The 22,431-nt window shown below is 51.0% G+C and overlaps 1 protein-coding gene across 1 annotated transcript in view; it reads left to right on the top strand.

Annotated features, from left to right (window-relative positions):
* The window catches only part of SNX30 (sorting nexin family member 30), a 150,168-nt gene that overhangs the window by 105,019 nt on the left and 22,718 nt on the right, over window positions 1-22,431 (top strand). Inside the window, exons 4-7 of the mRNA XM_062207743.1 lie at window positions 457-615; window positions 5,859-6,054; window positions 7,280-7,479; window positions 20,740-20,826. Coding sequence (XP_062063727.1) covers window positions 457-615; window positions 5,859-6,054; window positions 7,280-7,479; window positions 20,740-20,826 — 642 coding nt within the window. The remainder of the gene's footprint in view (window positions 1-456; window positions 616-5,858; window positions 6,055-7,279; window positions 7,480-20,739; window positions 20,827-22,431) is intronic.

The raw sequence follows: 22,431 nt of genomic DNA, 5'->3' as shown, positions 1-22,431 counted from the left end.
CTCAGCCTACTACACCCCAAGGCTGGCCCCATTTGCCCATTTTTAATGTAAATTTTCTTTTAACATTTTGTAACTCAAATATTTAAAAATTATGCATAAGAAATACTCTGTTTCTCTGTGGTGGTAGTAATGAAGAAGACTTTTTAATGAAGCATTTCATAAGCTATGAAACTAGATTAAAACTATGTAACTATACCTATTACATTTCCTGGATGGATATTCACTTTTCTGTGCTTCAGGGATAGTGTTTTATTCCTTGCACTAGGACATTGACAAAGTAATGGTGATTTACTCGGTCTGTTTTATTTTTTTCAATGTTCGTATTAGCTGCTACCAGCCAACCTGATCAGTTAAGGGACGCCACTCTTGCTGAGATGGGTGCTGGGGATCGCGTGCCGGCCTGGCCGCTTCTCCTTGCACAGCCCCTCAGTCATTTCCCTCCATGTTCCCCCATAGCCGCTTCCCGAGAAGTTTGTGGTGAAAGGCGTCGTGGATCGCTTTTCGGAAGAGTTTGTGGAGACCAGAAGAAAAGCATTGGATAAATTCCTGAAGAGAATTACGGATCACCCCGTGCTGTCTTTCAATGAACACTTTAACGTCTTCCTCACTGCTAAGGTAAGGACGGATCGCGCGTGTTCCTCCCCCAGCTGTGATTCCTTGAGCTCTTTCAGGAAACCGGCTTGACCTCCCACAAGCCACCTCCACACACCGGCTGCTCTAGCAGGTGCCGTAAGATCGCTCCACTCCTGGGTGCCCAGGTGCCTGTTTCTGGGTTAGAATTCGGGAGATGCCCCCTCCTCCCCCAGCCGGCCTCATCCGCAGCCAGTGGAGGAAGTGAGGCTCTCTCTTGTCAGAAACAGGGAAGTGTTTCCGTAAGCGCCCCTTGGCAGCCTTGGGCTCCTTGGAGCCAGTGGGCAGGGAGATTGCCGCACCTGGAGAGAGCGCCCTCCACAGGAACGCTGCGCTTGCTTGGAGCCTCACTTTGCAGACAGGGGATCTGAAGCTCAGAGGGCTCCCACTTGTTCAAGTGGCCTCACTCGGGTTTGCAGCCGGGCCTCTCTGGCTCCTGAGGTCCCGCCTCCCCTCTGGATCAGACGGACCGTCCCTTGCCTGCAGCCCCGTTCTTGTCCGGTGAACCTTTCCCAAGCTTTGCCAGAGAGATCTTTGGGTCCTACCTAGCTGTCAGATCCTAGGCTTTCACACTCAGTTTGGTTGTACTGTGCTTCCCGGTGGCAGAACTGACCAGAACATCTGAGAGGCTCCACTCTGACTGTCTGCAGAGAGGGGCCCCGTGTTCAAACTCTCCCGCTGTCTCCTTTCAGGTCCATCTGGTTAGTTTCAGGTATCACATTCCCATACTCCGCCGGACACAGGGCATCCCATGACAGCAAGGCGATCAGGGCCCAGATGCTTCCCAGTTTTCTTTTCTAAATTGCAAAGTCGAGAATTGCCTGCAGGTACCGCTGGTGGGGACTGGAGGCGTTAGAGAGGCTTCCATCCTCCACTCAGTGGAAACCACTTGGCAAAGTCTTGTCTTTATCTCTGAAACCTCAGTTGGCATTTAGCCTTGTTGTTGATATTCCTGTTCATTGTTTTACCTAGAGGCCTTTTCCACCACAGGTTGAATTTGTATGCTTTATAAAGTAATTATTTCCAGGTGAACTGATCCTCAGATGTAGTTCCTTTAATTTACACTCAAAGTAAAATCAATCCCGCTCTCCTAAAGTGCAACTCACTTTTTTTTTTTTTTTTTAAAGATGTACTTATTTATTTGAAGGCAGAGTCAGAGTTACAGGGAGGCAGAGGCAGAGAGAGAGAGGAGTCTTCCAACCTTTGGTTCACTCCCCAAATGGCCACAGTGGTGGCCGAAGCTGGGCCAGGCCAAAGCCAGGAGCCAAAAGCTTCTTCCAGGTCTCCCAGGTGGGTGCAGGGGTCCAAGCACTTGGGCCGTCTTCTACTGCTTTCCCAGGCCAAAGCAGAGAGCTGGATCAGAAGAGGAGCAACTGGGACTCAAACTGGCGCCACAGGCGGAGGCTCAGCCCACTGCACCACAGCGCCGGCTCTGCAGCTCACTTTCTTACTCCAGGCCCTGTGCTTGGTCATCTTTACTGAACAAAAAGAAAAGTGGGGAAAGCTTGGCCCGCCGGACGCTGGTGATTTGCACGAAGTAGTGGCTGGGCGTTTGGCCTGGTGGGTAAGATGCTGGGTGGCACCCCTGCATCCCAGGTACTTGGGTTCAGTTCCTGGCTCTGCTCTCAATTCAAGCTCCTGCTGACACAAACCCTGGGAGGCAGCAGTGATGGCGTAAGTGGTTGGGGTGCTGCCACGCACACCGGAGACATGGGTTGAGTTTCTGGCTCCTGGCACAAGGGAGATGAACCAGTGAATGGGAGCGCCTTCTCTTTCTGCCTAAATGTCTCTCTTGCTGTATCCCTGCCTCTCCGAAATTAAAAAGCAGAAAGGGGTGTGTGTGTGTGTGTGTGTGTGTGTGTGAGAGAGAGAGAGAGAGAGAGAGAGAGAGAGAGAGAGAGAGAATCAGTTCATTGATTTATCTATCTCTGGGCCAAGCAGTGTGAAAATGATTTTTAAAAATGTATAAAGTCTTTCAATGTCTCAATTAAAATCCAACTGAATGTGAGTGAATACAGAGAGGCAGCTTTACGCAGAACAAATTCCAGCCCTACTTTAATACTTCTTACTGAACTAAATGCACTAAATAGAAATTTCTTTTCTTTTTAAAAAATTTCTGACCAATTAAATACATGTGGGGCTGGCGCCATGGCACACTAGGTTAATCCTCCGCCTGCGATGCCGGCACCCCGAGTTCTAGTCCCGGTTGGGGTGCCGGTTCTAGTCCCGGTTGCTCCTCTTCCAATCCAGCTCTCTGCTGTGGCCCGGGAAGGCAGTGGAGGATGGCCCAAGTGCTTGGGCCCTGCACCCTCATGGGAGACCAGGAGGAAGCACCTGGCTCCTGGCTTCGGATCAGCGTAGTTCTGGCCGTAGCAGCCATTTGGGGGGGCGAACCAACGGAAGGAATACCTCTCTCTCTGTCTCTCTTTCACTGTCTGTAACTCTACCTGTCAAATTAAAAAAAATAAAAATACATGTGATACACAGTTTGCCATCTTAGCATTCGTCAGTGTGCAGTGCCGTAGTGTGGAAGGTACGCACATTGCGTGGGCAGCCACCCTCCAGAACTTTCTCACTCGCGAATCTGAACTCTGTCCAGTAAACAGCAGCTCCCGATGGCCCCTGCCCCATGTTTCCTTCAGCCGATCTTGTTCTGACGAGCTGCTTACGTGTTCTGAGTGTGCGTGCACAGAGGGCTTCCCTTTCTTCGTGATGACGTGATCGTACCACAGACCAGAAGTGCCTGTACAGAGAAGCCAGTGACAGTGGAAGAAGTGGGGAAAGCTCAGTGTCAGCCGCGTTCAAGTCCGTGTTGCCGTTGTTGGCAGCATGGGTGCAGCAGCAGGCCCTGGCAGCAACTTAGCTCATTCAGCAGGTCGCTCGATTCGCCAGGACACCCTTCCAAAGCGCCCCTTGAAAGTGGAGCTTACGCAGCCCAGTGAGCCCATTGGGATCCGGCGCTGCTCCCAAAACGAACTATCTGCAGAAGCAGCGGCGAGGACGGGCGCTTCAGTGATGGCCTTGTGAAGGCCTGGTCCGTGGGAGGATGCTGCTTGTGTGGAGTGTGGGGGACAGGGAGACATGGAACCTTTGAGGAGCCCTCTCGGGCAGCCTGCCCTGGAAGGGAAGGCGAGAGATGGAGTGGGCCTAAGAAGAAGGCTGCTGTAGGGAACATGGGTGAGCCCTGGCTTTATTTCACATGCCGGAGCACTAGAGGTTGGAGAGAGACAGACAGGACGGGGGATGATTGATAGGAAAAGGGCCTCGGTTGGAGGAAGTCATGGAGAGGAAAGAAGGGTGGGATGCAGCAGAATTGAAGGCCTTGGCTGCACGGAGCAGAGAGTGAAATCGCCAGGGATCTGCGCCGCCTGCCTTGGTGGAAGCCTCAGCCTGAGGCTGTGTCAGAGGGGGCAGCCGTGCTAACCACCAATTCCTCATTCTCCACTTTATTCCGCGTCAGGCCCCGTCAGTAGGGAGCTAGAGCCGCCTTCCGCGTTCCCTCCCACGGCACTGGGAGTTGACACGCTAGAGGTGAGGCTCAGACACCCACAGCCTCTGTAAGACCATTCTTGAAGGTGCGGTTGGAGTGAGTGCTATAGGGCAACCTGAAGAGACTGTAGAGTCCTCGCTTAGTTTGATGATCAGAAGGAATTTGTTTTGCCTGGCAGGGATATAGTGAGTTATAAAACTCCATGTATCTCCTGTTTTTGCCTTAACCTACAAGAAATTCAGAGTTCAAATGCTTTGATGTTTATATCTATCCATAGCTGGTGTTCCCTCCTTCCCTCCCTTCCGCCTTCCCTTCCTTCTTTTTTTTTTTTTTTAAAAAAAAGATTTATTTTATTTTTTTGAAAGGCAGAATGACAGAGAGAAGGAGATCTTCCATCCACTGGTTCATACCCCAAAAGGCTACAAGGCCAAGACTAGACTGGGCCAGGCCAAAGCCAGGAGCTGGGAACTCCATCTGGGTCTCCTGCTCAGATGTCAGAGGCCCAAGCCCTTGGCCCATCTGCTGCTGCTTTCCCAGGCACGTTGGCAGGGAGCTGGACTGGAAGTGGAGCAGCTGCGACTTGCAGCACCGCATGGATTGGGATGCTGCCATTGCAGGTGGCAACTTAACCTGCTACACCACAATGCCGGCCCCTTGGCTGCAGCTTAACCTGTTACACCACAATGCCGGCCCCTTGGCCGCAGCTTAACCTGCTACGCCACAATGCCGGCTCTTTGGCCGCAGCTTAACCTGCTACGCCACAATGCCGGCCCCTTGGCCGCAGCTTAACCTGTTACACCACAATGCCGGCCCCTTGGCCGCAGCTTAACCTGCTACGCCACAGTGCTGGCCCCTTGGCCAGAGTTTTCTAGCTGCTTCTGTCACCATTCCCTGCTTTCTGCCCTCTACGCATGTGGGTTTGGTGAATGAAAATGGATCATGTGGATCCGTGTGTGTGTGTGTGTGTGTGTGAGTAAATGATTGGGACAAATCTCAGATTTTTTTTTTTTTTTTTTTTCAATTTGACAGGTAGAGTTACAGACAGTGAGAGAGAGACAGAGAAAGGTCTTCCTTCCATTGGTTCACTCCCGAAATGGCCGCTACGGCTGGTGCTGTGCCCATCCGAAGGCAGGAGCCAGGTGCTTCCTCCTGGTCTCCCAAGCGGGTGCAGGGCCCAAGCACTTGGGCCATCCTCCACTGCCTTCCCAGGCCATAGCAGAGAGCTGGACTGGAAGAGGGGCAGCTGGGACTAGAACCCAGAGCTCCAATCGGGACTAGAACCCAGGGTGCTGGTGCCACAGGCAGAGGATTAGCCAAGTGAGCCATGGCGCCAGCCAGTCTCAGAATCTTGGCTCCTTAATTTCACTCCTAAAGATAGCGTACTATGTTTTGTATGGGAAAAAGAGATTTTTTTTTTTTGGAAAAAAAGTCAGAGGTTTTAAAAGTCGTGTTAGAATGAGGTCGTGTTTGAAGGACGGCGTGCCCAGGTGAGTGAGCTTTGATAGACGTGTTGGCGGCTGGCTCTGCTGAAGGGCTGTGGATGTGGGCACAGAGCTGTGGGTTGGGTGGGTGTGGCATCAGGAGGGGACATGGTGTGGTTGCAGCGAGTCCCCCAACTCGGCTCCTTGTCTTCCGGATCCCCCATTCCCCACACGGGAGCTGCTTGGAGGACTTGGTTCACAGCGTCCAGGCTGCGTGGGCGACCGGGCGCTTTGAGTCATCCACGTGTCATCCTTAGGACCTGAACGCCTACAAGAAGCAAGGGATGGCGCTGCTAACGCGCGTGGGCGAGTCCGTCAAGCACGTCACGGGGGGCTACAAGCTGAGGAGCCGGCCTCTGGAGTTCGCGGCCATCGGGGACTACTTGGATACGTTCGCGCTCAAACTGGGAACCATTGACAGGATAGCCCAGCGGATCATCAAAGAAGAAATAGGTGAGCTCTTTAATCCCCGTCGCGCCAAGGGGCCACGGTGGCAGAAATGGCGTGCGTGTGTGCAAAGCCGAATCCAGCTGCAGAAATCACAGTGGGGTGACGGAAGCAGGCCACATTGCACCGTAAAACAAATAGATGCAAGGCGTGGAGGAGCCGCTCAGGACTGGAATGTAATTTTGCACGCCGTAATTCGGCCTGCAACTCAGCCTTGTGTTTGCTTTTCCCATGGCAAGCAACCGCTTCGGAGAGTCTAGGCTGTTCCTCTTTTATTGCTGTTAATTTTAGCTTTGCAAGTGGAGCCAGGGACTCACCTGCCTTCCATCCATCCGAGAGAGAACTTGAAAAACAACAGACTGAGGCATTTTTCTCTGGCTGAGAGATGGTTCAGAAGGAGAGTGTAGTGACCCGAGCTTGCCACGGTTCTGACCACAGTGAGCCTGTAGCTCAGTCCACCCGTTTCAAAGCCACCCGAGCTGGGCCATTGTCTAATCCCGTGTTTGTCTTTCCTGGCCGTTGCCATCACTGGCTTCCCACGCCTGTCAGGGCCACTTGCTTTGCCATACCCCAGAATGAGGTCTTCTGTGGCCTTCCACACACATGGGCCAGACAGACATGGGCAGTGGCGTTGGTCATGCTGGCGCGTGAAATGCATTGTAGAGGATTCTCCAGGAGTCTCCGGCCATTATTAACCATTATTATTGGTTAATAAATGATGACAGCCACATTCTGTTGGAATGGTAGGAATCCTGGTGACAGAATGACAGGCCAGATTTTTCCTTGCATGGGGACAAATCAGTATCTTTTCGTCCGTGTTCCCCACGCACAGTTCCTCTGCTTTACCCACGGAGGGTGTCAGTGTGGAACCTGAAGAGGCGGCTTCGGGTACCGTCCACACTGAGGATCACATGGAGTAATTCTGAGGGGACCGCAGTGCTGGGATGACGAGCAGAGATGAGAGCCCCCATAAGGCCTCGCGGGCTTTGCCGTTCAGCGGCCTGGTGTTCCCATTGTGGGCGGGGACAGACTGCTCTTGTGACATCAGCTGTGCCGCCAGCTTTTGTCCACTGGGACCAGAGTTTGTTTAAAGGGGAGCGTGCTCCCGTGAGCGAGTGACCAGGGAAAGCCGTCTGAACACGGGGAGCTCCTGGCTGTGCCCATTACCGAGTCGGCACTTCCAATGCTTGCAGCCCCACCAGATCTAACTGGTTCCTCTTCCCCGCTGCAGAGTATCTCGTAGAGCTGAGGGAGTACGGGCCCGTGTACTCCACGTGGAGCGCGCTGGAGGGCGAGCTGGCGGAACCCCTGGAGGGGGTGTCAGCCTGTATCGGAAACTGCTCTGCGGCCTTGGAGGAGCTGACCGATGACATGACAGAGGACTTCCTGCCCGTGCTCAGGGAATACATTCTGTACTCCGACTCCATGAAGGTAAGCCAGCTCCTCCCTGGAGCACTGCCCTACTTTCCAGGTACCAGGCACGGTCAGAAGTGATGCGTGATTGCCTGTTTGCTAGTGGTATGAGGTTCCTTCTTCTTGGGTGTGTGGACTCAGACATGTAGACCTACATGTATATATATGGAAAACACAGTGGACTGAATATGTGAGCCAAATTAAAAAAATAATGTGGTTTGGAAAAAAATACTCTCCCCAAAACTATATATACATTTCAACTTTTCAATTTTTAATTGATAGATGAAAAATATGTAAATGTATTTGGGTACTATGTGATGTGGAAGAAATTCTTCTTAGTGTTCTCTGAGAATTCAAGGAGCTATCTCCTAAACAGGAACAGGATGCTGTGGAAAAAGAACAGTGGGATAATTAAAGCTCTTAGAGGTTAAAATATGAAAATGAAACTGAATTAAGTTGGAAAATGAGGTTGAAGAAATCCTGGAAAGCAAGACAGACAGCAGAAGTAGTTGGAAAGTAGAATAAAAATTCCAAAATACTGAAAATGTGAAAGAAAGAAGAGAGACATAGGAGGTTAACCCCAGAGGCTCAGCTCCGACTTCTGACAGTCTCCTGAAAGAACAGGGAAAACCGAGGGAAGGAAATTATGACAGGAGTAATGGAAGAAAATTCTCCCAAAGCTGAAGACGCAAGTCTGCAAGTGAAAAAACAGTCGAGGCCTGCCCTGTGCATAGAAGGTTAAGCCACCACCTGTGGTGCCAGCATCCCGTATGGGCGCCAGTTCGAGTCCTGGCTGCTCCACTTACGCAGCTCTGTGCTATGGCCTGGAAAGCAGTGGAAGATGGCTCAAATCCTTGGGCCCCTGCACCCACGTGGGAGACCCAGAAGAAGCTCCTGGCTCCTTACTTCAAATCTGCTCAGCTCTGGCTGCTGCAGCCATCTGGGGAGCGAACCAGAGGATGGAAGACCTTTCTCTCTGTAACTCTGCCTCAAATAAATAGAATAAATCTTTAAAAACAAAAACAATGTGCAGAAGGCACGAAAAGAGAACTCACCCAAAGTGCATCCTTGTGAAATTTTAATACAAAAGTGCCAAGATTTTGAAACGTGAAGAAAGAGGGAGATGGTGGTGTACAAAGGAGTAAGAGAGCAGCTTGGTCTAGGAGCAGTGCACGGGGAAAGACAGCGGGGCTATGATGACAAAAGGTTTCCCACCTCGACTTCTGTGTGCTCAGTAAGGGTGTGGTGCAGGATGAAATGCACACTCACCCCGAGACCTCCCCAGCTGCACAGACTCTCGGGGGGAGGACTTGGGCTCAGGGGACCCCCACGACAGCCTTAAACAAGCGCACCTGGCGCAACAAGGCGGCGCAGGGAATTCCCAGGGCCTTTGCTTATGCTTGAAATTCCCCACAGGAAAGTTGGTCTTAAGTTGCTTTTGTCTTGTTTTGTTTCGCTGAGAGGCAGAGACATAAACACACATGCTCGGCGCCGTCCTCGTCCAGCAAGAGACAGAGACCGAACACTTTGCACGGGGTTCCTTTATTGCTCGGCAAGCAGGAGATCCAGCTTCGATCTCTTCTGGGCAGGAACTTTTTTTACACCCGCGTAGCAAGGGTTTATATGCACAATACACGTCACAAATCAGGTGATAGGCTAGAAGCGCGGGGATAGGACAATCTCGTGGCAAGGCGGGAAGGAGCGAGCTAGAGCGGGAAATCTAAGGCGGGAAGGAGCGAGCAAGAGCGGGAACTCCCTGAGATGAGGAAGAACCCGGAAGCAGGGAGTCGGCGCCATCTTAGGGGCACGGTTCCTCCGGTCTGGTTCCCTACATCTCCCTCCTTTTGTTTTTGCACAAATCACATCCCCGACGGCCCTGGCTCATGAGGGCCGGGAGAATATTTACTAGGCAGAGAGTAGAGGTGCATACCCAGCGTGCTTGTGATCCGTTAGTTACGGAACTTCAAGGGCCTGGCCACAACCCCTGATGTCTCCGTTAGGGATCAGTTTTTATTCCCTTTTGCTGGGGCAGGCTGGGAATTGAACCTGCATGCATATGCATATGCTCTCCCAGGACCCCCGGAACCCCCGGGTGGACTCCTGCTGCAGTACCTTTGGTCTCGCATACCCAGTTTTCGCTCCCCGTCAGGGATGGGTGATACAGCCCAATGAATGAGAGGGGGAACAAGACAACTCGAGGAAGGTGTGTGCCTGATGGAGGCATTGTCCATATGTGAGGCGTGAGTAGGGATGGGGGGACGAGGGTTTTAATCGCTGGTATGGACCCGGTCATAAGTCATGCGAGCCAGCATGGCATATGCATCCGGATCACGGTGATGGAGAGCAGCATACGCTGCCGCGCGGAACTGATGTCTGACGCTCTCCAACTTGTTGTTGATGAAGGAGCTCACCCAGCGAAGTACACAGGGACGTCTCGTTGTTTTGTTGCAATTTGTCGTCCTGTGAGAGCGTGGTAATCTCGGTTATCTCGGGGGAGATGTCGTCCGTAGGTGATAGAGGTGTATCTTGTGGCGGCGGGGCTGTTTTTCTGACCAATCTTTCCGGTATCCAGAGAGGTTCTCTTCCAGATTCCTGTGGGAAGACACAGACCGCGCCTCGGTTCCAGCATAATACCGGATCCGGGCCGTACCACTTTCCCGTGAGGACATCTTTCCAACGGACATAGCCTCGTGAAGATGGCTCCTTTAACATGTGTCTCTCAGCGGGGGACATAGAATGATCTGTCAAATTCAAAAAGTTTATAGTAAACAGTGCAAGGGAGAGGCGCATTCGAGGGGTTTTGCCCGTGGCAATTCCCTCCTTTTGTTTTAAGAGAAAAGCCTTGAGGGTTCGATGAGCCCTTTCAATTATGGCCTGTCCCTGAGGGTTATAAGGGATTCCAGTTTTATGTTGTACCTGCATACGGGTGCAGAAATTTTGGAATGATTTACTTGTGTATGCAGGACCATTATCTGTTTTTAAAGTTTTTGGTTTGCCCCAGGCTGCCCATGCAGCAAGGCAGTGATTAATGACATGGGTGGTACGCTCACCCGTCTCCAGAGAAGCAAAAATTACTTGGGAACAGGTGTCAACTGACACATGAACATACTTTAAGGTCCCAAACTCGGATATGTGGGTGACATCCATCTGTCAGATATGTCCTGGTAGTAATCCTCGGGGATTAACCCCCACCGAAGGCACAGGGGTTAAAGTAGGGCATGCGGCACAATGGCGAACAATATCGCGAGCGGCAGCACGAGAAAGACCGAATTTGGCGGCAAGGGTTTTTGCGTTTACATGGAACTCTGAATGAAACTGGATAGCCTGCTCTTCTGGGGAAGAAAATTGGAGTATCCAAATGGGGCGTGTGGCTTGATCAGCTATAGCATTGCCTGTGGTCATGGGTCCAGGTAAGGAAGAATGAGCTCTAATATGAGTAATAAAGAAAGGAGCAGACCGATTCCAAATAGATTTTTGCAGGGTGAGGAAAACTGTCGCTACGGAGGATGAAGAATTGACTAGTCCTGCGGCCTCAAGGATAGACACAGAATTAACCACATAGCGTGAATCAGACACAATATTGACAGGTCCGGGGAAATCAGAGAAGACTTGGTTAACTATAAGAAGTTCAGTTACCTGGGGGGAGTTAGTAGCGAATTGGAATGTTTTTGGCACAGATCCTGAAACAACATATGCACCGACTCCTGTTTTAGAACCGTCGGCATACACTACTGGGGCTCCCTGTAAGGGCTTTTGGGATGTGGACTTTGGAAAAATAACTGGGTGAGACTGAACAAAGGTTAGCAAAGGATCAGAGGGTGTTCTGTTTGTAATAGTTGCGGAAGTGGAGCAGACTAAAACCGCCCAAGCATCAGTACAAGCGATTAGCACACGTACCTGTTTCATGGAATAGGGGACAACAATGGTGGATGGTTCGCGTCCAAAATGTTGGATAGCCCTCTGAATGGCTAGGAGAGTTATCTCCGCCACTGCCACGGGATAGTAACTAATAGATCTAGTAGATGACATTGAGGGATGGATCCAGAGGAGAGGCCCATCCTGCCATAGGACCGCGGTGGGCTGTTTAAGGGTGTCGAGGACCCAAAGAGTAAGGTCTCCCGCAGGGTCCCAACGTTTTAGGGCAGCTTTACTAAGGGCATCGTTGACAATTGACAGTGCTTGTTTGGCCTCAGAGGTGAAGGTTCGGGGGGAAGCAAGATCCGGGTCTCCTTTAAGTATATTAAAGAGGGGCTGCAATGCAGCATTAGGAATGTTAAGGTAGGGCCTAATCCAATTGATATCCCCTAAAAGTTTTTGTAAGTCATTTAGAGTGGAGATAGCATTGATTTTTATTTGAATTTTTTGAGGTCTAATTTGAGTAGGGGCGACTATAGCCCCAAGATAAGAAACTACAGACGACAATTGCACCTTATTAGGTGCAATATGCAGCCCTGCCCCTTCCAGCACTTGTTGGAGTGTACTGTATAAGGCCAGGAGCCTCTCTGCTGTGGGGGCTGCACACAGTAGGTCGTCCATATAATGTAGGCACCTGCAGTCGGAATATCGGTCTCTAAGAGGTTTTAGTACTTGGGCTACATAGACTTGACACATGGTGGGGCTATTAGTCATACCCTGAGGCAAGACTGTCCACTCCCAACGCTTGTCCGGTTGTTCCTGGTTCTGGGTGGGGACAGTAAAAGCAAAACGTGGGGTATCCTTTTTGTCCAATGGAATGGAAAAGAAACAATCCTTAAGATCTATTACAATAACAGGCCATTGGTTGGGAAGTGCCGAAAGCAGAGGAAGACCACGTTGCACAGGGCCCATAGGCTGCATCTGTGCGTTGACTGCCCTAAGATCATGTAAGAGTCTCCATTGACCTAATTTTTTGCGGATGGCAAAAATAGGCGTATTCCATGGAGAGGTGGATGGGATCAAATGACCAGCGTTGACCTGCTCCAAGACCAGAGTGTTGACTGCCTCCAGTTTCTCCTGAGATAGGGGCCACTGTGGAACCCAGACGGGTACGTCCGTTAGCCACGAGATGGGTAAAGGCTCCACTGGTTTAGGAGGCGAAACAGTGACCCCTAGGAAAAACCCAGGCCAACTTTACTTGGTCTTTGTTTTGGCTCAATGGGGGAAGGGTGGCCCTGGAGCTGGACACCGAGTCCCTTGCCTGGGACGTAACCCATATTTTGTAGCATAGATCGTACTGCAGGGGAAGTGGTGACCAAAGCAACATCCATTTCGGCCAGGACGTCTCTCCCCCAAAGGGAAATGGGTAGAGGTAAAATGAATGGAGAAAACTGTCCTCTATGACCCTCGCTATCCTGCCATGACAACAAGGCTGCACTGATTTTTGGGAAATGAGCAAAACCAAGTCCTTGCAAGGTTTGTTCCGCCACATTTGTAGGCCATGTACTAGGCCAGTCCTTTGTTGCTATAATGGATTTGTCGGCTCCTGTGTCTAAAAGTCCCTTAATGTCCTTGCCATTGATCTGCAACACTAAAGTGGGACGTTCATTTAAAAGCATATGTAAGCCGGTAAAATTAATGCCAGAGGACCCAAAGTTACCAGCGCCGTGAACGTGGTTTTTAGCTGGGATTAAAGAGTGAAGACTGGGCAGTAATAACATTTGTGCGATACGGTCTCCAGGATTGATTACTAAAGGTCCCTGAGGGGCCTGAACCATGATCTTTACTTTACCAGTGAAATCAGAGTCAACTACCCCGGGGATCACAGCTAGCCCTCGGAGGGCGGCGGAGGACCGACCCAACACTAATCCAACCGAATCCGGGGGCAGAGGACCGGAGCAGTCGCTCTCCACTAATTGTACCCCCATCTCCGGAGTTAAGAGGAGAGGGGAGGTGGCGCGGAGGTCCAGGCCTGCGGACCCGTGAGTGGCACGGGCTGAGGGTGCACTGGGTGTAGCGCAGACACGGGAGGTGGAACCTGAGAGTAGATTTGATTTTGGGGGCTCCTCGCTGGGTTGGGGAGCCCCCTCTGGCTGTTTTTTGGCCCCTGGGCGCTACCTGTAAGTGGGTTGCCATCGATATCGAAAGCAGAACGGCATACCTCTGCCCTATGAGGGCCCTTGCGGCAACGGCGACAAGGCTCTATGCCTGAAGGCTGTGCCGTGGAATACCCATGGCTGAGATTGGGGCAATCGCGTTTTCTGTGACCCGGTTGATGACATTGGAAGCAAAGTCCTGAAGATATGGGGGGTCGGGTCGATTTAGATTTTGGACTGTTTTCTTTGACTTTTGCCAGCATCGCAGCTAGGCCCGCATTAGTAAGTGGCCCACCGGTATCTCTGCAGTACTTTAACCAGGAGTCCAGAGATTTATGTCTATATTGTCGAAGAATGTTTTTGCACTCTTTATTAGCCTGCTCAAAAATAATTTGTTTGACCAGTGGCTGAACGTCAACCTCGGAAGGGAAAATACGCGACGCAGCCTCAAGTATGCGAGCGACAAAATCAGCGAAGGGTTCGGCCGTGCCCTGAACGATCTTGGTGAGGTGGCTAGCTGAGTCACTTGGATTGGACGCCTGCCTCCACGCACGTTGGGCACAGTTGGAAATTTGCCTGTATACTTGTCTAGGGAATTGGGTCTGGTCAGCCTGATAAGGTCCACGCCCTAAAAGCATATCAGCATTCCACGTAGGGTGGCCGTCCTCAGCATTTTCATCTGCCTGGTCATGACAGCACTCTGTATTCATAGATTGCCACAAAAGAAAGCCGCCTGGACTTAAACAGGCCCGAGCCAATTGGGTCCAGTCGCTAGGTGTTAAAATGGACTGGCCGACTGATTCAAGGAGTGACAATGTGAATGGGGCTGTGGGTCCATAGTCATGGACCGCAGCCTTAAGTTGTTTTAATACTGTCATGTCCAATGGTTCGTGCCGGGCCTCTCGCGTGCCCAAAGCCAAAACAGGGTAAGCCTGAGCGGGGGCAGCGGGAGCGCCAGTTCGCAACTGTTTCCAGGCTTGTTGATGAAACTGTCTGCCTGAAAAAGGTGGCACATTTGGGACGTTTAATGGCCATGGCGGCACGGGTGTTAGATGGGGCTGAGGCACGCCTACATGACCGCCAGTAGGAGGCGCTGCGTCTTTAATCTGATGGGCGGGCACGACATCGATAGGAGGAGCCGTAGGCACTAGAGGGCGTAAACAGGCATCTTTTAACTTTTGCCGCAGCTGCGCATACGTAGGAGGCGGGGATTTAGGATCGCCGTCCCCTTCCCCCTCAGACTCAGAGGAGGCGGAGCCACATTCGGAGCCTGAGGCCAGTGAGGAAGTCTGGCATCCCGTGTCCTTAAATTGTATGAGGTCCCGGGCGCCGTCCGAGCTCTGAGAACGAACTTCCTCGAGAGCCTCGCGAACCGCCGTAAGAGTCGGGCGGTCCGCTCCCACCGACCTCTCCTCTTGGAGGCACGCCCGCAGTAGTTCCCATAAGGGGAGAACAACGGGGTCGATATCGGGTTCCTGGGGATCGTTAACTGTGCGCCGGAGATCCTTTCCTAATTTCTCCCAAGACTCAAGAGTTATTTGGCCCTCGTGGGTGAGCCACGGCGCAAAGAAATCAACACTTCCAAGGAACCTGACAAGTGTGGTCTTAGAAACCTTAATCCCTTTGCTACGCAATAATGCTTTTAACGGATTAAGCAACATTGAATGGCTAGATGAATTTCCCATTTTCAGTTTAAAGCGGGAAGACACGTCCGCTATCTTATTTTCAGTTTAAAGCGGGGGAACAAGTCTGCTATTCTTTCAGTTTAAAGCGGGGAAACACGTCCGCTATTCTTTCAGTTTAAAGCGGGGAAACACGTCCGCTATCTTAGGGTGCGTCCACCCTCCAACCACGAGATATACCTCACTCGCGGGGCCCAGACGGTAAGACTGACCTCGCTTACCTTCTACTTACCGGGCAACGTAGAGGAAGCTCCCCGTACGGGCCACCAGCTGCTCGGCGCCGTCCTCGTCCAGCAAGAGACAGAGACCGAACACTTTGCACGGGGTTCCTTTATTGCTCGGCAAGCAGGAGATCCAGCTTCGATCTCTTCTGGGCAGGAACTTTTTTTACACCCGCGTAGCAAGGGTTTATATGCACAATACACGTCACAAATCAGGTGATAGGCTAGAAGCGCGGGGATAGGACAATCTCGTGGCAAGGCGGGAAGGAGCGAGCTAGAGCGGGAAATCTAAGGCGGGAAGGAGCGAGCAAGAGCGGGAACTCCCTGAGATGAGGAAGAACCCGGAAGCAGGGAGTCGGCGCCATCTTAGGGGCACGGTTCCTCCGGTCTGGTTCCCTACACACACAGTATTCGCACTTGCTGGGTCACTCCCCAAATACCCACAACAGCCTAGGGAAGGCTGGGGCTGGGGTCAGGAGCCAAGAATGCAATCCAGGTCTCCCATGTGGTTGCCAGGAACCCAATGACTTGGTCAATCACCACTGCCTCCCAGATTCTGCAGGAAGCTGGAGTCAAGAGACAGAGCTGGGGCTGGCACCGTGGCATCGGGGGCTAGGCCCCTGCCTGCAGTGCCGCATTCCATGTGGGAGCTGGTTCTAGTTCCGGCTGCTTTTCTTCCGATCCAGCTCTCTGCTATGGCTTGGAAAAGCAGAAGATGGGTCCAAGTGCTTGGGCCCCTGCACCCAGAAGAAGCTCCTGGCTCCTGGGTTCGGATTGGCTCAGCTCCAGCTGTTGCAGCCATTTGGGGAGTGAACTAGCAGATGGAAGACCTGTCTCTCTGTCTCCCTCCCTCTGCATGACTGCTCCCTTTTAAAGTTTTTGTAAACTACTTAATTTGTTATTTTTGAATCCCCTGTTTCAGCAATGGAATATTTTCACAGCTCTGATTTTTCTGGTTTGCCATTGCTCCAAACCAGTGTTGACTGACAGGTTTCTCTCCAAAGAACCAGATGGGTCTCCACCAGATCCTCCCTAGTGGGACGACCTAGGACTGCCCCAAAACCAGACCACTAAGCCATAGGTCTCCTCTGGGAGGCAGGAAGGGGGCCACTAGGTGATTTTGCACCCCCTTAGGCCCTGCACACGGTGTGTGAGCCCACAGCCTCTCCATGAAGCCATGAGCGTGCGCTCTCTGGGTGGAGAAGGGATGTTGAACTTTTCTGTAGAGGCTGACCACTGTGATGTTTTCTTGGAAAAGATCCAAGGGCGATGCTGAGAGCCAAACCACAGAATGGATCTGTGACCTAACTTCCAGAAAGTTTGTCACTGTAAGATAAAGGCTGCTTGCAATAAATAGTTCATGAATGATACAATTATAGGCCTCCTGATGGCTGGTATCAGTTTGTTATAAACATCTTGGGTGACAGGTATTATATTTCCATTGTCCAGCCATTTTATTATAGAAAAATTCAAACCTATCCAAAAGCTGAGTCAGAGTCCAGCAAACCCAAGGTACTGCAGGTTCTCTCGCTCTCTCTGGTTCTATTTCTGCTCCTGTCTACTCCCAAACCCCACCCTGTGGGTTATTTTAAAGCAAATCTCAGATATCATATAATTCCATTCGAAAATATTTAGTACGTATCTCTAAAATGCAAACTTTCTTTAAAAAAGAAAAAAATCCCATGTTATTATCACACCTGTAAAAACAAAAAATCCAAACAATTTCATACTATGTTCAACTGTTCAGCTGTTTTTCACATTGTCTGAGACACTGTTTTTTAATATAGTTTTTTAAAAGATTTATTTATTATTTAAAAGGCCGAATTACAGAGAGAGAGAGAGGGAGAGACAGACACACACAGAACTCGTTCATCTGCTGGTTCATTCCCCAACCCACAACAACTGGAGCTGGGCCTAGCCAAAGCCAGGGGCAAGGAGCTTCATCTGGGTCTCCCATGGGGGTGGCAGCGGGCCAAGCACTTGGGCCATCTTCGGCTGCTCTCCCAGGTGCATTAGCAGGGAGCTGGATTGGAAGTGGAGCAGTCGGGACTCCACCTGGAGCTCCCATGTGAAGCCAGCATTGCAGACAGTGGCTTAACCCACTGTGCCGCAACACCAGCCCCTAATACAGATGTTTTTTGTTTTTTTTTTTTAATTAGGATCTAAATAAGACTCATATTGGTTGATAGAGTTCTTCAATTTTTTAAATTTATTTATTTATTTTTGACAGGCAGAGTTAGAGAGAGAGAGACAGAGAGAAAGTTCTTCCCTTTTCCATTGGTTCACCCCCCCAAGTGGCTGCTACGGCCGGCGCGTTGCGGCTGGCGCACTGCGCCGATCCGAAGCCAGGAGCCGGGTGCTTCCTCCTGGTCTCCCATGCGGGTGCAGGGCCCAAAGCACTTGGGCCATCCTCCACTGCCTTCCTGAGCCACAGCAGAGAGCTGGCCTGGAAGAGGGGCAACCGGGACAGAATCTGGTGCCCTGACTGGGACTAGAATCCGGGGTGCTGGCACCGCAGGCAGAGAATTAGCCTAGTGAGCCGTGGCGCCGGCCAATTTTTTTAACTTATATTTTTTAATTCTTTATTTGAAAGGCAGAGACAGACATCTACACCTATACACAGAGATTTTCCATCTGCTGGTTCACTCCTCAGCAGCTTGGGCTGGGCCAGGCCAAAGCCAGGCGCCTGGAACTCAGTCTGGGGCTCCTGTGTGGGTGGCAGGGACCCAAGGACTTGAGCCATCATCTGCTGCCTCCCAGGGTGTGCATCTGTGGGAAGCTGGAATTGGAAGTGGAGCCGGGACTCAAACCCTGGCACTCTGATACAGGATGGAGGCATCTCAGGCAACATCTTAATCACTGTGACAAACTCATTCCTTTACTTAATATTTAAAAATCCCTCTCACAGGTATTTATTTTTCTCTGCAATTTATTTGTTAAATTGAGGGGGCAGTGTTGTGGTATAGATTACAATGCTGGAATCCCTATGAATGCTGGTCTGAGTTGTGGCTGCCTTACTTTTTTTTTTTTTTTAAGATTTATTTATTTTGAAAGGTGGAGTTACAGAAAGGGAGAGGCAGAGAGAGAGAGAGAGAGAGAGAGAGAAAGCCTTCCATCCTCAGGTTCACTCCCTAAATGGCCACAACAGCTAGGACTGGGACAGAACGAAGCCAGGAACCAGGAGCTTCGTCTGAGTCTTCCATATGGGTACAGGGGCCCAAGCACTTGGTCCATCTTCTGCTGCTTTCCCAGGTGCATTATCAGGGAGCTGCATTGGAAGTGGAGCAACCAGGACTCAAACTGGCATCCATTTGGGATGCTGGTGCTGCAGGTGGTGTCACTATGCCACAGTGACAGCTTCTGCTGCTCTACTTTTGATCCAGCTCCCTGCTAATGTGCCTGGGAAAGCAGCAGATGAACCAAGTGTTTGGACACCTGCCGCCAACATGGCAGACCTGGTTGCAGTTCCAGGCTCCTGGCTTCAGCCTGGCCCAGCCCTGGCTGTTGGCAGCCATTTGGGGGAATGAACAAGTGGATGGAAGATTCTCTCTCTCTCATTCTGCCTTCCAAATAAATAAGTAAATCTTTAAAAAGGAAAGAAAGTAAGTCATTTTCCTCTCTTCAATGGAAAAGAAATGTAGGATCAATTCATGATGAAATGTTAAGTGGAGGGAGTGGTCACGGCTGGATCTTGGGGCTGCCTTCCTTCCTCTGGGGGTTGGTGGGAAGAGATGCATCTGGTCGGTTTTTTTGCTGCAGTAGGGTTGATGCGTCCACTCCCCTCACCTCCCAAGGGCCCTGGCAGCCTCAGCAGAGTGACCTGGCGCAGAAGGAGCGACAGAAAGCCCCACAGCGTGCCAGCCGTATTCCAGGACTGTCTAAGAGCCGTCCTGGCTTTGATTAGGGGTTTCTTGCCACATGCGCTGACTCGTGCCCCAGCCGGACTCATTCCTGGAAGTGCAGTCCGGGTGTGTGCGCCTTTTCCCAGGAAGCCGTGAGGCAGCCGGGAAGGCATTTTCACACACCGCACAGAAATTCCCGCGGCCCCACCCTGCTGCTCCGTGGCTCCCACGAGGAGCAGCCCGGTGTTTGTTTCTCTGAGATGGGGACTGTGACTTTTACTTCTGCCCAGACCAGTAGGTGTAGATTATTTGCTGTCCTCTATGACATCCAGAAAGGATCCCTGATTTTTCTTTTAAATCTTTTTACTTTATGCATTTATGTCATCCAGCATGGTAGCCACTAGCCGTGGATAGCTATTTAAATGCAAGTTAGTAGAATTAAATAAACAGTCACACTAGCCACATTTCAAGTGCTCCCGCGGGGCCAGCAGCTGTTGTGTCATTGCAAGTGGGCCCATTCAGCAGCACCCTAAACATTCCTACCCAGAGGCTTATGAGCGTGGGCAGGAAAGTGTCCGTGCGCTTAGGGGAAAGGTGAGTGGCTAAGCCATCACGGGTTTTTTTCAGGGTAAAAACGCTCAGGGTTCCTGGTGTTGACCCTTCCCTAGAGGCCTGACCTCTGAGCGCTCTCAGCCATTCCGTCACCGCCTTTTATCACCTCGCCCAGGCCACTGAGAAGCCACCGCTTGCTTAGCCACGGAGAGCCTCTGTCCTGCTCTCACTGCATGGGAGAGTTCATGATCAGAAACTTCCAGAGCAGTTTGTAGCTTCAGAGCTAGGAGGAGAACGTCTTTAGCACTTCTAGTTTGCTGTTTACGGTTCTTCTGAAAAAGGAGAAAAAGAAACCCTTTCTGATGAAACTGGCGCTTTTCTAGAATGTCCACTGTGAGCTTTCCTGCTGCGCTTGGTGGGGGCTTGGTGGCAGAGCTAAGACTGGGTGAGGCAAGGGAGAGGAGCCCAGGGTACAGATTTAAGGAGGCCCTCATTCTCAGGGGCTGGCCTTCTACTTGCCAGAGCCCCCAAGCAAGGGCCTCCTTAAATTCTGCACCCTTTGTACCTGACTTGCCTCACCTGGGGCTGGCCATCTTGGGACCCCTGTACTGCTCACCCTGGCAGCCTTGCCATGTGGTTCCATGAATCCAGGGCTTGTACAGACAGCTCTTTTAGCAAAGTGAGTCCACCAGGAATCAGCTCAATGGCAGCAGGCTGACTATGGTTAGTAACTATGTACTATCTTCTTGAAAATTATTAAGAGAATGGATTTAAGTGTTCTCGCCACAAAAAAGTAAACATATGGGGTAACACATGTTCATTAACTAAATTTAGCAATTGCATAACGTATACGTATTTTAAAAACATGTTTTAGCCAATATGCATATTATTTTTGTCAACTAAAATAAATGTTTAACAAAAACTCCTCCAAGGTGCCCGTGTTACATGCTTTTCCTCTCTGCTTCCACAGAGTGTACTAAAGAAGAGGGACCAAGTGCAAGCAGAGTATGAAGCCAAACTGGAAGCCGTGGTGCTGCGGAAGGAAGACCGGCCCAAGGTCAGGGGGCGTGGCCTCGAGGCTGGTGCTCAGGGAATCCCGCTCATAGTGCTCCGTGCAGCCAGGCTGTGTTGGGGGTGTTGGATTTCCTGCTGTTTCCTGGAGTTTTTCTTTTCTTTTTTAAAGACTTTGAGCTCTGCCATTCTTTGGTAGTTCCTTGCTCCATAAAGCGGCATTGCAGAGAGAGAACAGCCCAGCTCTGTGCTCTCCAAGTGTGGTTCCAGGACTGGTCCACACACTGTCGCCCACCCGTGATAAGAAGAGCACACACAGGACCTAGGAGAAAGCTTTTGGGAACTTCGGGGCAACTTGATGTTACCCCAGGGCCCCCGTTCAACACATCTTGCTCAGCATTCTAGATACGTGTTGTCAAAGTAGCGTGGAGAGGGCTGTGCTGTGGGCAAGTTATGCACAGTAGGGCCACAGCTCGGTTGGGTTGGGGGTAAATACCAGCAAAAGGTAGTCGCTGACCCTCCAGAGCTTGAGCAGCACTGACCTGGCTTGAGGGGGTGGTGGGTGCCCTCAGGGTCTGGTGTTCTGAGTCCAGATGGAAAGTCACAGTTGTAAAATGCCACCTGTTGTTTGGGTCACTCACATTTGTTGCTTTCAGTCCCCCCGAGCCAGATTTAAAACAAGAGTACCAGAGGCCAGTGCTCAAGTGTTTTCCATGTACTGAGTACTTTATATATAGACATAGACATGAGAATATGCCGGAAGGTTCATGGAAAATGTGGATTATGAAAATCTGTACAGAGATTTCGAATGACTTTGCGCCAACTCCCTCTTTTTCTCCACCTGTCAAATTTGAGGGGGGGGGGGTGGAGAGAGAGAGATAAAAAGAGAGCTCTCCCATTGGCCAGTTTATTCCCCACATGCCTGCAATAGCCAGGACGGGGCCGGGCTGATGGAAGCTGGGAGCCAGAAGTGCAATCCTGGTCTCCGTGTGTCTGTGACAGAAGCTCAACCACTTCCTCACCACTGCTGCCACCCACTGTTTGCACGGCAGGAAGCTGGAATTAGGAGCCAGAGACAGGAATTGGAATCCAGCACCCCAGTGTGGGACGTGGATGTCTTCTCCAGTATTTCAACCACCAGGCCGAACACTTGCCCCTGAACTTACCTTTGAGTTCCATTTTCTGTGCACTTGCAGGTGTGTGTGCGTGTGCGTTTTGTCATCTCACTGTAGAGCTGGGCTCACACCCTGCAGTTGGACTCTCAAGTCTTGCCCCTTACCTTTATGTTACTGTGCTCCTTTTTGTTGTAACTGGGAGGTGTATTTGGTTTCAAAGAAAGGGTGGCAGTGGGGAAACTGATTAAAAAGATCGCAGCATAACCCAAGTTTCAGGGAAATTGTTGGACTCCAGAACCATTCTTTGTTTCTTTTTCCTTCCTCTGCCTTGGTTCTTGCTGCTGCCCCCATGCCAAGATGTACTTGGAAAGGAACCAGCTTTGAGGCTTAGAAATGGCACTGCTTGTCTCTCTGAAGTGCTTTTTTATGGGATGTGCAGTGATTGCCACGACAGTCGTTGGCGGCCCAGAGGGAAGGCATTGTTCTTTCCCCCCAGTTCATGGCCCAAGAAATCAGGCTCCAAGTGGCTCCATAAA

The sequence above is a fragment of the Lepus europaeus genome, chromosome 12 (genome assembly GCF_033115175.1).
Source record: "Lepus europaeus isolate LE1 chromosome 12, mLepTim1.pri, whole genome shotgun sequence".
NCBI classification, from domain to species: domain Eukaryota; kingdom Metazoa; phylum Chordata; class Mammalia; order Lagomorpha; family Leporidae; genus Lepus; species Lepus europaeus.
Note: the sequence above shows the minus strand (reverse complement) of the source record. Positions and strands in the feature narration are given on the sequence as shown.